The 16,613-nt window shown below is 37.2% G+C and overlaps 1 protein-coding gene across 14 annotated transcripts in view; it reads right to left on the bottom strand.

Annotated features, from left to right (window-relative positions):
- The window catches only part of ATP8A2 (ATPase phospholipid transporting 8A2), a 574,503-nt gene that overhangs the window by 403,925 nt on the left and 153,965 nt on the right, over positions 1-16,613 (bottom strand). For all 14 annotated transcript variants that reach the window (XM_038573452.1, XM_038573457.1, XM_038573456.1 and 11 more), the window contains 6 exons: positions 16,074-16,143; positions 14,914-15,041; positions 13,544-13,655; positions 7,049-7,214; positions 1,884-2,011; positions 942-1,019 (listed from right to left, as the gene is read on the bottom strand). In XM_038573452.1, coding sequence (XP_038429380.1) covers positions 942-1,019; positions 1,884-2,011; positions 7,049-7,214; positions 13,544-13,655; positions 14,914-15,041; positions 16,074-16,143 — 682 coding nt within the window. The remainder of the gene's footprint in view (positions 1-941; positions 1,020-1,883; positions 2,012-7,048; positions 7,215-13,543; positions 13,656-14,913; positions 15,042-16,073; positions 16,144-16,613) is intronic.

Here is a 16,613-nt window from a genome sequence, read left to right on the forward strand (position 1 = left end):
GTTTTGTTTTGTTTTGTTTTGTTTTTTGAACTGGAGCACTTTTAATCCTTTAATTACTGGAATCTAGTTGAATGGGTCCTGAGAACAATAGTATACTGAGCACTATGCTAGACTGACCAAGGCAGCCAAAGACCTTATCCCAGGCACAACCACACCCAAAATGGGCTCAAAAGGCTCCAGGAGAAAATAGACACCACATCACTATCATGTCTCTCATTTTACAGTATTCATATTTGGGGATACTGGTACGGGGACCTAGAAGAAAGATAAATTTACTCTACCCGAAAAACTGAAAAAGGGTTCAAAGAGAAGAGAAATTTAGTCTGACATATATAGCACCCACCCCTGTAGGGCTGTTGGGAGGTTTAAATAAGATGTATAAAATGAAATTATCATCTCTAATTGCAGTACATTCAAAAGGATAGTCCTTACAGTAATTTCAACAGAAGATGAAGATATAATGCAAAACAACTCATTAAAGGACACATGGTTTCAAGGGTGATGACAAAAAAGAAACTTATTCCCTGGGATTTTCCAGAAACAAAATCTAAAACATGTGAGAAATTTAGTAGATTTATGTCCTTCAAATTAGCTCCTCCATGTTTTGTAAGATTACCTAATACCTACAGATCTGAACCACTGTTTTCCCTATCATTTACTCCTGATAAACAATTTTAATGTCTAAAATAATATTATACTTTATTTTTCGTATTTTTTTGCAGGCACCTTCTAGATAATAAAACACATCAATGCCTCAAAAAGCAGGTCAAAGCCAACTAACATTTCTATTTCACAAAACTTTCAAATGCTATATATAAAGCTCTTTAGACATCAAAACTACATAGAGAACTATTTTTCCAAAATGTTTTGTGGTTCTAACACTGGGCTCCCCTGATGCTAGAGTCACCCACCACTGCCACAGGTCCCAAAGAGGCTCTCACCTGCCCAAGCTCTTCATTAAGGTTTGAGGTCCTGGCCATTGCGGGAGTGTCATTTCCTAGATAATACATGTCTGTGTCCTGAGAGAGAGAAGGGGTGAGGGAGCTTCAGAAAATATATACAATTAATCCTTCATTTAGACTAACACAGAAAAGAAGCTACAACAGATAACTTAATATTAATGCTCATTTTTAATTTGGGGGTGATAGTACAGTGGCTATTAGTATAGAGAAATGCCGTAATAGAAGAAAACATGTAATTTACATACAGAAGATTTGGTTTCTAGATGATTATTGCATGACCTACACTAACCCATACTTCTGAGCTCAATATCTCCCTCATGGGATTGTTGCAAGGATCAAATAAAAATGCACATGAAAGTGCCCAGTCTACCAATATTGGCTGCTGAGGTCCAGTGCTTAATGGCCAGGGCAGTTCCCTTAAAATTCCACCTCCACTCTTGCAACCAAATCCAAGTCTATGGTCCTCATAACCTTTGATATATAATGCACACTGAAACAGACAACGCCTATGAGACCTCTTGTGCAGCACTAATCAGACTGTAAAAGCAGGAGAAGCATTTGCAGTCATTTTATCCCCACTCACCAGAAGGCATGCATCTGCTAAGCACTCTGCCTCCATCATCTCACTTAATCCTCATAAGAACCCCATGAATAAACAGGCACCAATATCCTCTTGTCTCACTGACCAGGAAGCTGAGGTGACAGGTAACTAGTCATTGCCATCACCAGCTCAATGATAGCTTTGCCAGAGATCCCTTGCCAGTTCTCTGGCTAGTTCAAGTCCTAGACCCAATCATAAATTATCCATATTCCTCCTTTTCTGGGGGCTCAGCTGTAGGACTGATGCTCTGAGAGAATATGAGAAAACGTGGTTGGCATTGTTCCGGCAGCTCAGCTTTGAAGCTCTGCTGAGATACTCACCCAGTTTATAAAAAGAGCTTGAGTGTATTTCACAACCTCAAGAGTCACCAACAGACTAATGGGAATAAGATTGTTGTATAGGATGATGAATGTCAACAAGTTATATCCGAAATTATCCGAGGTTGTGTCTGTGGACAAAAACCAGAGTAACTGTATAGCTTCAGTTTGTCTCATTCGGTTTCCTTTTACTTTATTATTGGGAACTTTTTCTAAAAGATGTTCACAAAAAAAGTCTACTGGCTTACATAGAAATTTTAGAGATTTGAGTTGCTTATGTAGAAATTTAGAGATTTGAATTAAACCAGTTATTGACTATTTACTATATGGAATGACCTGTGAATACAATGACTATTAATACAATCTCTCCTAATAAAGAGTTGGCTTCAAACAGGAGGTTGTAGGGGAGGGGAGTAAGCAGGAGCAAGCCTGCCCCTCACTGACCATGCAGCAGCATACATCTACTGAAGAGAAGTTCATAGGGCATTGCTGAAACCAGGACAGGAGGGTTTTTTTAATGGGAAAGCATGGTCACCAAAGGCCAGCCAGAAGAACAGAGGCTTTAGTCTAGTTTTAGCAGAAAAAGACAGCTAACTAAAAAAAAAAAAAAAAAAAAAAAAGCATAAAAAGAATACAGGCATTTCAAATGGCTGTGAGGAATATCTACAACCTCACTAAGGTCAGAGTCTATCTGGGATACTCCCAAAAGTCTCAATGGTAGCAGGAGAGGGAGGCAGGAAGACTGAAGCCTATTTATTGAAGATAACAGAAGAAAATCTTAATATAAGAGGATCCCTAAGGATGGATCAAGACCCCTAGGGGGCAGAATCCAAAACAGAAGTGGGTCAGCTTAGACAGGAACAGGAACCAGGAGAGGGAAAAGAGGCACAAGGTCTATATCGAAAGAGAAAAGTTATTTTCCTGATGATCATGACACACTAGTTGAGGGAAAAAGTAGTAGGATCTTGGCAGGAGGAGGGGGGGACTGCAGAAGACTAAAGGTTTGACTGGTATTAACGATGCCTCTTGAGGGAAACTGGTATTTCAAGATAGTGAAAGGCAAGGATTGGAAATTAGTAATTTCAAACCGCAATTGAGTTTTTCAAACCACAGTTGAGTTTTTCCCCCAGGAAATTAGTCAAATGGTGGTTGTTTGACAGCCTGAGAGTTCTGGAGGGTAGTTGTGATGGCAAGATAAGAGGCTGGGAAAGTAAAATAGGCAAAAACTAGTCAGTAGTTTTATTTTCCTACCATCCTTTCATTTACTTTTCATCTACTAAGGCTTCCTGCTGATTGCTTCTTTTCTTTCTGACATGCTACTTTGCTATCTTGTTCTTTTGAATTAAGTGGTTGCTAAATAGGATCTCTAAGTACCACAGTTAACAAATGTCCCTGAGGTATAATCTGCTTAGGAACAAGTATCTGCCAATTAGAATTATGTATTAAGAAATTTAAAATTTCAGGTTTGAATACAGGCCCAAAATAGCTTTGTGCCATCATACAGGTGATCAATAAGCAAAGCATATTCAGGAAAGACCCTATGTATATAAGTTCATTCAGCTAAACAAGAACAATCAAGTAGAGATGAGTGAGGACACAATATGATAGAAATTGAAGTCAAAGCTCCAACAGTGACAATGAGAACGTGAAGTCTGATGGCTTTATAACAGAGCGACTCCAAATTTTCCATGAGAAAACAAAGCAGACAGCATGATGGGTGGGACAAAAAGACCATTCTTTCATCATGAATCATGCAGTTCATACTGGAGTTTGAAATTGCCTAATGTCAAAACTATGAAACTATATATGTACACGAAGTATTAGTCTGCATATCTGAAGCTAGACATATAACATGGTCCAAATCCAAATTTTAAGGACCAAAACCAAAGGTTTTGATCCAACCTATGAGTCCCAGACATATTTGTAAAGTGGCAACAATAGTTCTCCCAGGCAATTAAAAGTGTTTGATTTTTCTGCATGAAATAAATAGAAAAGGGAAAAACTGTTTTGATCGATTTAACCAAAATATACTTAAAGAGTAACAGAAACCTCAAAGATTCCAAAGTTTTAAAATTCAAATTTATTTCTCAAAATATTTTGTCATTAAATAAATTCCATTAAATGGAATTGCTGTGTAAGGAGATTGGCAAATCTCTCCAAAAAAGGAAGAAATAAAGCTGAACAAAATTATCAAAAACTAGCAGTTAAGGTGCTTGAGAGTTGATCACAGTGCGTACAAAAAAATTCAAAAGCATGTATTCAAAAAAATCTACTTAATGTAAGTGGAAACCTTTGGCATTTATGTCAGAAGCTATTTTTCTCTCCTTTCCCCTTGAGCCATGATGCTTAAGTTCTGTTCTGGATGGGTGGTTGTGACTGGCAGCTCGCATCCCCCACCCCATCAACCCCTGCTCCATATTGCAGAAATTCTATCCCAAGGTGAGGCAGGCTGCTGCTCCAGAGTAAGGCAGGTTGTTAGGACAGGAACAGACTGAGGAAGATGACATTATTTGGAACATAGCATGAAAAAAAGACATGCCGGGGGCACTGTCAAAAATAATAGAGATCTCAGTGGCTAATAATCAGAGAAGACAAATATCTTACAAAATCAGTAGGAGCAAACAAAGGAGGAGACTAGCCAGAAATTAAACAGGGATATCCATGGAAAGAAATGGTCAAAGAAACCTTGGTAAGATCACACCGAATCCTGGTAGTCCCAAAGGTCATGTCCATGCACAAGGCTGTAGCTGCTTAGGAGAGACCAGACAGGGTACTTATGAACTACTACTCCCTGAATGAATGTGAGCAGACTTTAAATTCCCCGAAAGCTGAAGGCATTACACAAGCCATGCATACATAGATCAAACAACCTCTGACCAATCACTGGCTAACCTCTAAGCTATGCTTACCCCTAGGAATCCAGACTTAAAAAATAAAATCAAGAAGAATGCTAATGAGGACAGGGTTTCTTTCTACAGCGCTGAAAATGTTCTAAAGTATGTAAGGGGTAAAGGTTGCACATCTGTGAAAATACTAAAACCCACTCTATACTTTAAACTATACATTTTAAAGGCATTAAAAAGTCAAAACATGGAAATAAAACTGAGCAGTAACAGCAGAGGCTATACACTGCAGGAGAAAACAGACTTCATAGAATTTTTCCAGGCAAGTCACTAAATAGATAAACAAAAACAGCAACAAGCCCAAGGAAGAGGAAACAGAATCCAGAATTGCCAGAACATATTATCCAAAGCGCCCAGTTTTCAAGAACAAAAAAAAAAAAAAAAAAAAAAAAGGAAAAAATCTGAAACATACAAAGAACCAGGAAAAAACAAGCAATAGAAACTGCCCTTGAGGGGGACCCAAATGATGGACCAGAGACTTCAAAGAAGCTATTATAAATATATTTAAAGAACTAAAAGAGGGGATCCCTGGGTGGCTCAGGGGTTTAGCGCCTGCCTTTGGCCCAGGGCGCGATCCTGGAGTCCCGGGATCGAGTCCCGCATTGGGCTCCTGGCATGGAGCCTGCTTCTCCCTCCTCCTGTGTCTTTGCCTCTCTCTCTCTCTCAGAAATAAATAAATAAATAAATAAATAAATAAATAAATAAATAAATAAATAAATAAATCCTAAAAAAAAAAGAACTAAAAGGAACTTTTATGGAATTAAAAGAAATTATGATGACAATGACTGATCAGAGAACACTGATAAAGAGATGAAAGAAAGAGCCTAGCAGAAATTCTGAAATTGAAAAGAAAAAGAAAATCACTAGTGGAACTGAAGAGTAGATGTGAGCTAGCAGGAGAGAGAAACAGACAAACTTCAATATAGATCAAAAGAGATTACTCAATCTCAAGAACAGAAAAAAAAAAAAACAGAATAAGGAAAAATTAACACAAACTAAGGTTACATCACGTGGACCAAAGTGTACATAATGGAATTACCAGAAAGAGAAGGGAGTTTGAAAACGTGGCAGGAACAATATTTGAATAAATAATTGCTGAAAACTTCCCAAATTTGGTGAAAAATACTAATGTACATATCCAAAAAGCTCAACTAAACTCTAAACAAACTCAAAATTACTGAAAACTGAGGACAAGTTTGAAAGCAGCAATAGAAAAACGACTTACATACAAGGGTAAAAACTTAGTAAGATTAACAGCTGACTTCTCATCAGTAAAATGGAGGCCAGAAGGCAGTAGGATGGCATATGCAAAGTACCAAAAGGAAAAGAACATCAACCAAGAATTCTACAATTCTTGAGAACACTGTCTTAGCAAAACTGTGCTTCAAAAAAAAGGAGAAACTAATACATCCCAAGATAAAAATAGAGGATTTGTTGCTATCTGATCTGCCTTACAAGAAATACTAATGGAAATTTTGCAGGATGAAAGGAAATGACACTAGATGGGAATTAAATCCACATAAACAAAGGATATCAGTAAAGGTAATAATACAATCACCTATAAAAGACAATTACATATTTTTATCCTTTCCTTTGAATTTAAAAAATATGGCAAAAATGAATATAAAAGTACATCATTGGACTTTATACAGATGTAATATATATGACAGCAATGACAGCACAAACGAATGAGAGGACAAAGCTACATGAAACAAAGAAATGACACAAGCTGGTATCTTAAATTTACAGAAAGAAATGAAAAATACTAGAAATGATAAGTATGTTCATATAAAATAACTCTGTAAGGATATTTTTTCTTTTTGCTTAAATAGACATTATAAAATATAAGGCAATAATTATAACATGTATACTGGAGTAGTAACATATATGTAATAGATATGACAATAACATAAAGCAAGGGAAGAAATGAATCTATACTGGAGTAAATTTTCTGTATTTTACTGTAATTAAGTTAGTATTCATCTGAAGCAAATGCTGATAAATTAAGACATTTATTGCAACCCCAAGAGCAACTACGAAGAAAATAATTTTAAAAATTGTTAAAAATACAATCATCTGAATATAAAACAACTCCATATGTCCATCTTCATTTCATCCCACAACTCCTAATCTTTCAGGAGGCTGGCCTTTTATACAGTAGCCAAAATAATGAAGGATGGCATGGCCACCACACATAAACCATACTTTTCCAAAAGTGGTCCTATTTTTATCCTACATCAACAGTCACTCGATCCTCACACTTACCCATCTTCTTGATGTACCAGTTCTTTCCACCTTGAGATCCATTCCAGTACAGGGCCCCCACTGAGCTCACCAAGGCCATGACCAAGAGGATGCCAAACAATACCAGGATCTGCACATTAGTCACTTTCTCAACATTCGATCTTTTGAGAGGTGCCTTTGTGGAATTCTGTACAATAGCATTGAAAGTGAATAAGAGTCATAGAACAGGCTTGAGTTAAAGAGTTGAGAGAAAAGGAGGTAAGTTAACCAAATTCAACAAATAAAAAGTGAAAGAATGTACTTTTGCCAAATAACCAATGAAATTAAAACATGCACCATACTCCTGAATGAACAGCTAGTTTTGAATAAAGAACACATTTTGACTCCTCATGATTCAATCTGTACTTATTTACATTTTAGTTTAAAATTAGCTACTTTTGCAATCATAGAAAACAAGTTCTAAATTACTTAAAATCAGTTTAAAAGATATCAGAATGTTATTAATTCAAGAGACACTAGAAACTTAAAGATTCTGTACCATAAAAATCTAGACTGAATCTTCAAAATAATATAATTCTATAATTAATATACAAAGAACTATTTTTGCAGTATAGTTTCCTCTTAAAGTTGAGAAAAAAGACATACACAAACACATACACATAAAAAATGCAAAATAGGTGTTGACATCAATAGGTATCAAAATAAATGAATGGACAAAGTTCATTTGGAAAAATGTGTGTGAACAGGAAACAAGCAGGAAAGCTCTAGTGGATGTGAGAAACATGAGTGCATTCTTGAACTATAAACAGAATGTTGACAGGAAAGTAAAACAAAAATGGAAGACAGCCTAACCATCTATAAAAATACATGCTGATTTCTCATGGCAGATGAGGAGATAATCCCGGCTGGAAGAGAATCCAGTATTGGCAAGTGAAATCAGAAAGATTCATTAAAGCCAGATTCGAGGACCTCTGCACATAGGTGGAAAATCTGAAACTATATCCTCTCAGTGTTGGAAAAGTCAATGGAACTAGTTTCACTAAACAGTTATGCACCTGAAGTCACTTTACTAAAAATTTTCTGATTGTCGTGGTGGGAAAAATAATGGTTCCCCAAATGATGGCCATGCCCTAATACCTGGATCCTGTAAATACATTATTTTACGTGATAAAAGGGGTTTTGCATATGTGATTAAATTAAGGATACAACTGGGGCACCTGGGTGGCTCAGGTTGAGCATCTGACTCTTGGTTTTGGCTCAGGTCATGATCTCAGGGTCCTGGGATCAAGCCATGTGTCAGGCTCCACACTCAGCATGGAGTTTGCTTGTTCCTCTCCCTCTGTTCCTCCCTCCCAGTCACTTTTTCTCTCATTAAAAAAAAAAAAAGAAAAAGAAAGTTTAAATTAACAAAATTAAGGATATGACTTAGGGAAATTATCTTGGATTATGCAAGTGGGTCCAATTTAACCCACATAGACCTTTAAAAACAGAAAATGAAGAGATTCTTTCCTGGCTACAGTCAGAGGGAAATGTGGTTACACAAGAACAGCCCAAGAAATGCAATATGCCAGCTTTGGCAATAGAAAAAGACAGTCATGTGCCAAAAAATTTGGGCACGGTTCAAGAAGGCTGGAAGAGGCAAGGAACAGATTCTCCTCTAGAACCTCCTAGAGTATCCTAGAAAGGAATGCTGCCCTATGGGCATCGTGATATGGATGAGACCCCTATCAGACTTCTGACCTACAGAACTGATAGCATGACAACTTCGTGCTATTTTAAGCTATCAATTTGTATAATTTGTTATGGCAGCAATAGGAAACTAACACAGTAACCCAGAAGATGGTAATAATCCACTCCTACAGGTGAACAGAGCCTGGATTAGATCAGAAGCCAAGAACTGGATAGGGGAAGATGGACACAGGAGCTTCAGTCTGCAGGAATCACAAACCGATCTCTCTACTACTAACACCGATTTGCAAAAATCAGGTGATTTGGAAGCTCGAAAGGCACTAACTAGCCATACAAATGGTGCCTTGGGCAAAATTTAAGTCAGCACACTTCACTGTTCTCAACTTGTCTGATCGTTAAAAGAGCTAGGATGAAAATTGTCTCCAAAAATTAAGAATATGAATAAAGTCACAACATGAAAATAAAATCAAATAAAAAGAGAGTGGAGATCCCTGGGTGGCTCAGAGGTTTAGTGCCTGCCTTCGGCCCAGGGCATGATCCTGGAGTCCTGGGATCAAGTCCCACGTTGGGCTCCTTGCCTGGAGCCTGCTTCTCCCTCTGCCTGTGTCTCTGTCTCTATCTCTCTCTCTATCTCTCTGTGTGTGCGTGTGTGTGTGTGTGTCTCTCTCATGAGTGAATAAATAAAATCTTTAAATAAATAAATAAATAAAATAAAAAAAAGAAAGAGAGCAATTCATCCCTAAGTTCCTTCAAGAAGCTCATACCACATCACTGAAACAGTTATCTGAATTCTATCCCCAAACCCACAAATACTACAATCTTGGCCTAGTTTTCTGCAGGGGCAGAGACATGTAAGAACCCGTTTAATGGCAGTTTTGAAATGTTTCAACATTTAAACAGAACAACAGTATCTTTCTTTATATTCACTTTTCTCCCTTTCACTTCAGTTCTTTGAATTATTTGTCCTTTACAGACTTTTTTAAAAAGTCCTTTAAACTTCTAAATGGAAATCTACTAGTGAAGGCTGATCCATCAATCAAATCCCATCTACAGGCTGATGGGGACAACACACTACCTCTGCTCTCACCGAAGAAACCAACAGACCAGTTCCAAGAGTGCCTATCCCAAGCTTTTAAAACACATGATCTTATCATTTTTAACACACATTCACTGTAGGCACAGGCAGAAAAAAAATTATAATAAGCATCATTTCTATGACTCCATTAGTTCACTGGCTTCTGATCTTTTCCAGTGGTTGAGTTCTGGCCAGTTAACAAGGTTAGGACTCCTCCAATGTAAGAGCCCAAAACTTTATCACATGCACTTTGTAGAAAGTCAACCTCTGCCTACTTACTCCCATTCCCTGAACATTTCAACATGCAATGATGAGCAGGTAATGTTAAATTCAGACTAGCATTTTAAATTCTTCTATACAATTCTTAGAAAATATTGCTGCTTTTGAGTAATGGAGTTCTTAATAGAAATAAGCATCTTTCAAATAACATCTTTCATGAATATGTTAGTAATTATGTGAATCTATACACATGTTAAAACACATACAGTTATATAGCCAAAAAAAGTTTTGATTATTTTTATCACTATTAAAATTCATGGTTTGTTAATTTAACAAAATTTTAATAGTGATAAAAGTAATCAAAACTTGAATTAATTGGCTATATATAATTCCAGAATCATCCCTATTGTCATTTAGGTTTCCTAGAATGTTTTGCTATTACAAACAGCCATTAAACCAGTGCTTATAAGTGTATTTAATTAAAACTTTACTCATAGTTACAAAAAAAAAAAGAAAAGCCAAAAATGTTAGAGTCTGAAAAGTTTATAACAGATCTGAATTCTATACACTTTTGCCCTCCTAAGAAAGTAGTCAGTAGAGTAACTAGTGAGAACGTGTACTCAAGAGTCAGACTGCCTAGGTTTGAATCCCAAATCACTCTTACTGGGTAGGTGTATAACTTCATTAACTTACTTAGACACCTGGTCTCATTGTCCTCATCTAAAAAGGAACACAATAATAGCATCTTCCTCACAGGGCCACTATGAAGAATAAATGAGTTAATATATGCAGATTACTTAGAACTAGGTATGTGGGCACTAAATATTTGCTATAATTAAGGTGATGATACCTTTTCCCCATTAAATCAACCAGTAGAAACAGTAATATTAAAAATATTTCCAAGTGTAACTACAGTGAACTTGAAATAAGGGAACTTTGAAGAGTAGAAGACAGGTAAGAGTTTATAGAACAAACAAAAAAAGTAGAAGAACCCTAAAGTAATGGTGCTTCCTCTCTGTGGTCGAACAGAACAAGTACAGACAAAAAAATATTATTTCACAAACAGGATAGCTTCCAGCTCTACATGTTCTATTATATTCCTCTTGAAAGCTCATTATTTTTACTTCGTGTTTCAGTTCTAAAGGCACAGCAAGTTTAGCGCAGATGTTTCTGGGGCTTTCCGTCATTCTATATACTATTGATTCTATACATATAAGCCTTGCACAGGTTTATCACATGCAGGTGCAAAGAGAAGTGCCTATCTCACTCACGAGATATAAACTTCCATGAGGTAATTTTGTGCATGCCTTGCTCACTGAAAAGATGATGGGATCATTTTTAGGTGTGACTTAATTATCTCTTACACCTTAGCTAAAAAGCTGCACTTCCAGTGTCATCCTGAAAAAAACAACTGGTATACAAGGAACCTTGGAGAGTGGTTAAATTTGTAATATGCACAATCTCAAAACAGGTCTTGTGGCCCACTTAAATGTAAGCCAAGTCTTTGCCGGACACTTCATCATAAAAACTGAAGTGACATGTGAGTGGACCTCCAACTATCAGACATAGCTGCTGGCACTGGCCTGGGAAGTCAGAGAATTCTTACTAGATGGAGAGCACTAAACCATTCAAGATAAAGCCTCCATATACAAGCTACTCAGAACCAACAAACTTTAAACTTTCCAATCAGTTCTGAACCAGTGAGGATCTAGCAGGAAGGACAGATGAGACACATTTCAGATATACTCAATCATCCTGATCCAACCAAGAGGGGCCTGAGCATTCACCAACAATTTGTTCTCCCAGATGCAATGGATCTCCACCCTGGCGCACAGACTCCCTCTGCAGCAACACACCCTCCCATCCCAGGACCGAAAATTCTCCATGTCCTCATCCTCCTTCCGGAGCTTTTCATCCTGCTGAGGGCACTCTTTCCCTGAAGCCCCTTGAGCAGAAGATGCTCCAGTGAAGACTCACATGTCTTGGAATCTGAAGCTGGTAGTACTTCTGACACTTTATGCCTCTGATGCTGTGTTAAAACATTCACTCATGAAATTCATGCCATTTGGCTACACTGCCTTCTGACTCTTCCCTCAATAAAGCTACCAACCTCTCAGCCACAACCCTCACCCTCTGAAGAGGTGAGCAGTTAGCTTATGGTATCCATCTTGGCCTTGGCTCTGCCATTATCCATCTTCAAAATCTCAGCACTGAGCACAGATGCATTGTCTTCTCAGTCCTTTACTTCCCAGCATGAAATGGCCTCCTAGCATTAGCTCTACCATTAGCTTCTACTCCCATGGCTCACTCCCTGGTCTTTTCACCCCCAGAAACTCCAAGACAAGCACCTTACACACTGATCAACCTGTCGTGAGGCAACTCCAACAGTCTAAATGTCACAGGTCTCTGAAGCTTTCTCATGCCCACCATCTCCCACACTCCCCACCACCCACCACCCTGTCTATATTGCATTTCCCAGCTGGGGTAAACATAGGGTCTATCACCTCATCTAAAATAATGAACATTTAACTCTCTCCTCCTCCATCATCTTACCTCAAACAGTGTACCAACACAGAACCTCCCTCTATAACACTCCATCTAAAATGGGTTTTGAGCATCTAGTCAACTAACAGCCCCAACCCTGGGTTGTTTGGCCCTTCTGTAAACATCTACAGCACTTTGTCATGACACATACTGCAGTAATCATTCTACATGGCAATTCCTTAGTCTGCGTGGCTCCCAGAAGTTGAGAGCTGAGCCTTTCACTACTGTATCCACACAGCCTACTTCAAGACTTGGTTCAACACAGTCAAATACATGCTTTGGAAGTGATAAAAAAAAAAAAAAAAAAAAAAAAAAAAAAAAGAGCAGACAAGCTCAAAAGCTGATTCTCATGAATAGCAACCATTAGCAAAATAAGATCCAAAAGATACCAAAGAAATATAAGAAATGACACATTGGGACACTGATTTATACAGAATTTCAAAAGTTGTCTGGCAAAATATATCATAATACAAATGAGGGCTGCTATAAATTCACAAATCATTTAAAAATCATTAACAGGGAGAAAGAGCAAAATCATTTTAACTTAATTTTTTTTGTGTGTATGAACAATAAACATTAGTTCAAAAATAACTGATTTTAAATTGCCGATGATTCAATTAAAAGAACAATGTACTATAAAATCCTAATTTGTGGAGTGAGGAAGAGAAGCAGAGAAATAAAGAAGTTAGAATGAATCCCCACTTAAGTCCAGAGGATAAGCTAGAACTGATTGTCCCCCTAAATCTGGAAAATTAAGACCATTGATATTTCAAGCAAGAGGTAACAAACATCTGATACAATAATGGAAATCCAGGAAAAACTACCCCAGCATCAGAAATAATAGGTACTTCCTTTCTAAATTTAGGTTCACAGACAAAGTTGAACTCCCTAAATGCAGTTTCTGTATTTGCACGCTCTACTCCATAAAAATGGAAAGAAAAAAATAAAGACTGAAATCAGCATTGTTTTTCAGCATAGAAATGTTTTACCTGCATGAGTTTGGTGTCGTGTCCAGTATAAACAACTATGCCAAAGACCCACTGAGTATTTCTAAGCTGTGTACCTCTTAATAAGATCTGGTCAGGCCCAAGGGGAACAGGGCTAAAAATAAGAAACAACATTTATATTTAATGATAGTTTGATAAATGAGCATGAGCTTTCCCCCTTAAACATAAACCCACAATTAACCAATTAATTCGATCATTTCTTTTAGTCAAATTTGAACTGTTTCACTGAGACACAGGAGCAATAAAGGTTACCACTGCCTTCATCTACCAAAAAAAAAAAAAAAAAGACCCAAAAAAATATTTTATCCTATCAATTCATCACTACAAGAAAAAAATATATGTATATATTATTATCATATATTGTTTTCTTAGAAAATGTTAGAGGGATTTGTATTCTTTTATAACCCAGTTATAGAACTCCACACCCAAAAAAGAAATTGCTAAAATAACCAGAAGCTTATTCATTTAGAAAACTCAGTTTAGTTTTTAGACTATAAAGCTAGAATATCAAATTTGTCAAGGATGACTTAATGGTTAAATAAAGGGCTGAGTGATAATTTAGAAATTCAAAATGGCTCTGCATGCTAAATGAAAACCAAGAAACCAGTCACAACTGCCATAGTTATTTTGGGTTGATTCCCACAGTCAGGTCCTTCCCTTTGGGTCTGTTCAAAATATAAAGGTGGGAAGAATCGGTAAGGAGCATACAGATTAAAGACAGGCAGAAGGAAGAAACTGCACCCCAACATAATGACAAAAATGACTCTCCAACAATCAAACAAATGCCAAGAGGACGAAGACAACAGAATAGAGACCACAGGGCAGTGAATATTCCAAAGGAAGAGTAATTGCTGTTCCTTCCACTCAATAAAAACAAATGCTCTTAGAAGAATGCTAGCCAAAGGAAAAAAAAAAAGATATTTCTCTAATAAACAGATTAGCTCTTATAGACCTGACATGCTTCTCTTCTGCTTTTCTAGAAAGTTTTATGCAGCCCAAACCACCTCTCCTTCCTGGTAGGTAAATACACACAGAAAAACAGTCAGTGCCGATAATCTCATTACAGACCCAGGCTGTTTTTATTGACAAAAATCAGTTTTTTCCTTAAATTTAAGGGAAAGAAGGTTTATATTGATGGAAATTGTGCTTCAGGAAAAGCTCAGTCTCTCATATCTAAGCTAAACCAAGAAATTTCACGGTTTTAAAATATTATGAAATCAAAAAAACAAACTGATATTTTACCTAGGTTCCAGTAATTCCTGGTCCCATTTAAGAACTAACTAACTAACTAACTAACTAACTAACTAAATAAATAAATAAATAAATAAAACGAAGAAAAACTAAAGTGTTACCTTTTCCCATCAACATGCAGGTTTCCAGTGAAGTCATAGAGGTGGCGGTTGGGTCCCTCACATTCTATAGTTCCAGATAACTTCATCAATACTTCCCTTGTTTGCATGTCAGCAGTGTGACTTAAACCCTAAGACATTAAACCAAAAGAGGAAACTGAATACAATCTTCCAGGGTCAAAGACAACATTCAGCATCCCCATTGCTAATCCAAAGGAAATAATGTATCATCTAAAACAGGAGTAACTGGGAAAGGTAACAAATCAAGCTCCCAGAGCCTCAATATAGACTTCCAGGCAGCCTTTGCCACAGCACCTAATGCAAAAGTTTACAAAGAATTTAATGAAGTGCAAAGATTCTCCCACTATGTTGGGAACATCCATGTTCAAGGAACCACGTACTCAAGCACCTTGCACAGAGCACTCTATTAGCTCTACTTTAATACAAACGCAAAAACATTCATAAAAACAGAATAAAGCATTCTTTTAATATAGTATTTTATTCGTACCAGTATTATTTCTAATACTTAGCAATTCTTTAAACAAACAAACAAAATCTACCTAAATCAAGTATCTAAGGTAGAAAAGAAAGACAGGTGGACAGAACTATCAAATTCAACTTTATGTAACAGAAAATTTAAATGCCAAATGCTTAAAATTCATATTATAGTAAAGAACATTTTTCATTCTAGAATTAAAATATATAGTAAGAACAGCTTTAAGGCTGTACTTCTATATAGAAATTTTGTGTCTAATATATTACTCTCTAGAATTAAAGTCTCAGTTACAACAACAATGTAAAGTAAGGTGTCCAGAACTTGTCTAGAGCATCTCTCCATATAGCTGATGCCTTTTTCACCACATGGCTCAACCTAGATGATGGGATCTCTTCCCCCCTGCACTAACAGACACAGATCTAAGACATAAATTAAGGCAAGATACCCTTTGTAATCCATACATGAGTGAAGCTCACTTTTTCTAACTCTGCTGTCCCTCTCAAGGGGTTCCCTTCATACTAAAGGCACATGTTTCCCATGGGTTCTATTATGGTGAAGGCATAACTCTAACAGACCATTTTTCTCTAGAAAAAGACTAACTAGTACAGCAGACCAAATTCACAGTTTGGACCTCCATAACAACGCAAGTCATAAAAGATTACTTTACCTGACGTATTTTAAGGTTCGTCTCTCCATCTAGATTAGCTGTTTCAACATAACACATTGCCTGAGGTTCACTATGGAGAGAGAAATTTAAAAAGTCAAAGTTTAGTCATGTCTCCTCCACAAATTCATAGCTCACAAAGTCTCTACCATGGAAATTGTGTCTGCTGACTGGCCTTCAACAACCTTTGTAGTAAGTGACCAGAAAGACACTCGTCTCTGAGGCTCAACACCAACACAAAGTTATTTGCCCCATGATCCACCTTTATGGCCCCCATATAATGGCTACTTGAACTTAGGTAGCAGAAATAACTGAAAAAGAATGAGAAGAGGACTGGTGGGTTAAGGGAAACACAGTATGTGCCAACTCAGACCCCACTACTGTGTTTGAGTGACCCTTAGAGTCTGAGACTTGGCCTGCTCCTGACCAAAATAGCTACCCTAGACACAGCTGGTACAAACACATCCTTTGAAAAACATTACAGCCAGAGTTCAGGAATGAAGACACAGGCTTGACAGGCTTTGTCTTCCTGGCACCTTCTAC

Source organism: Canis lupus, chromosome 25, assembly GCF_011100685.1.
Source record: "Canis lupus familiaris isolate Mischka breed German Shepherd chromosome 25, alternate assembly UU_Cfam_GSD_1.0, whole genome shotgun sequence".
NCBI classification, from domain to species: Eukaryota; Metazoa; Chordata; class Mammalia; order Carnivora; family Canidae; genus Canis; species Canis lupus.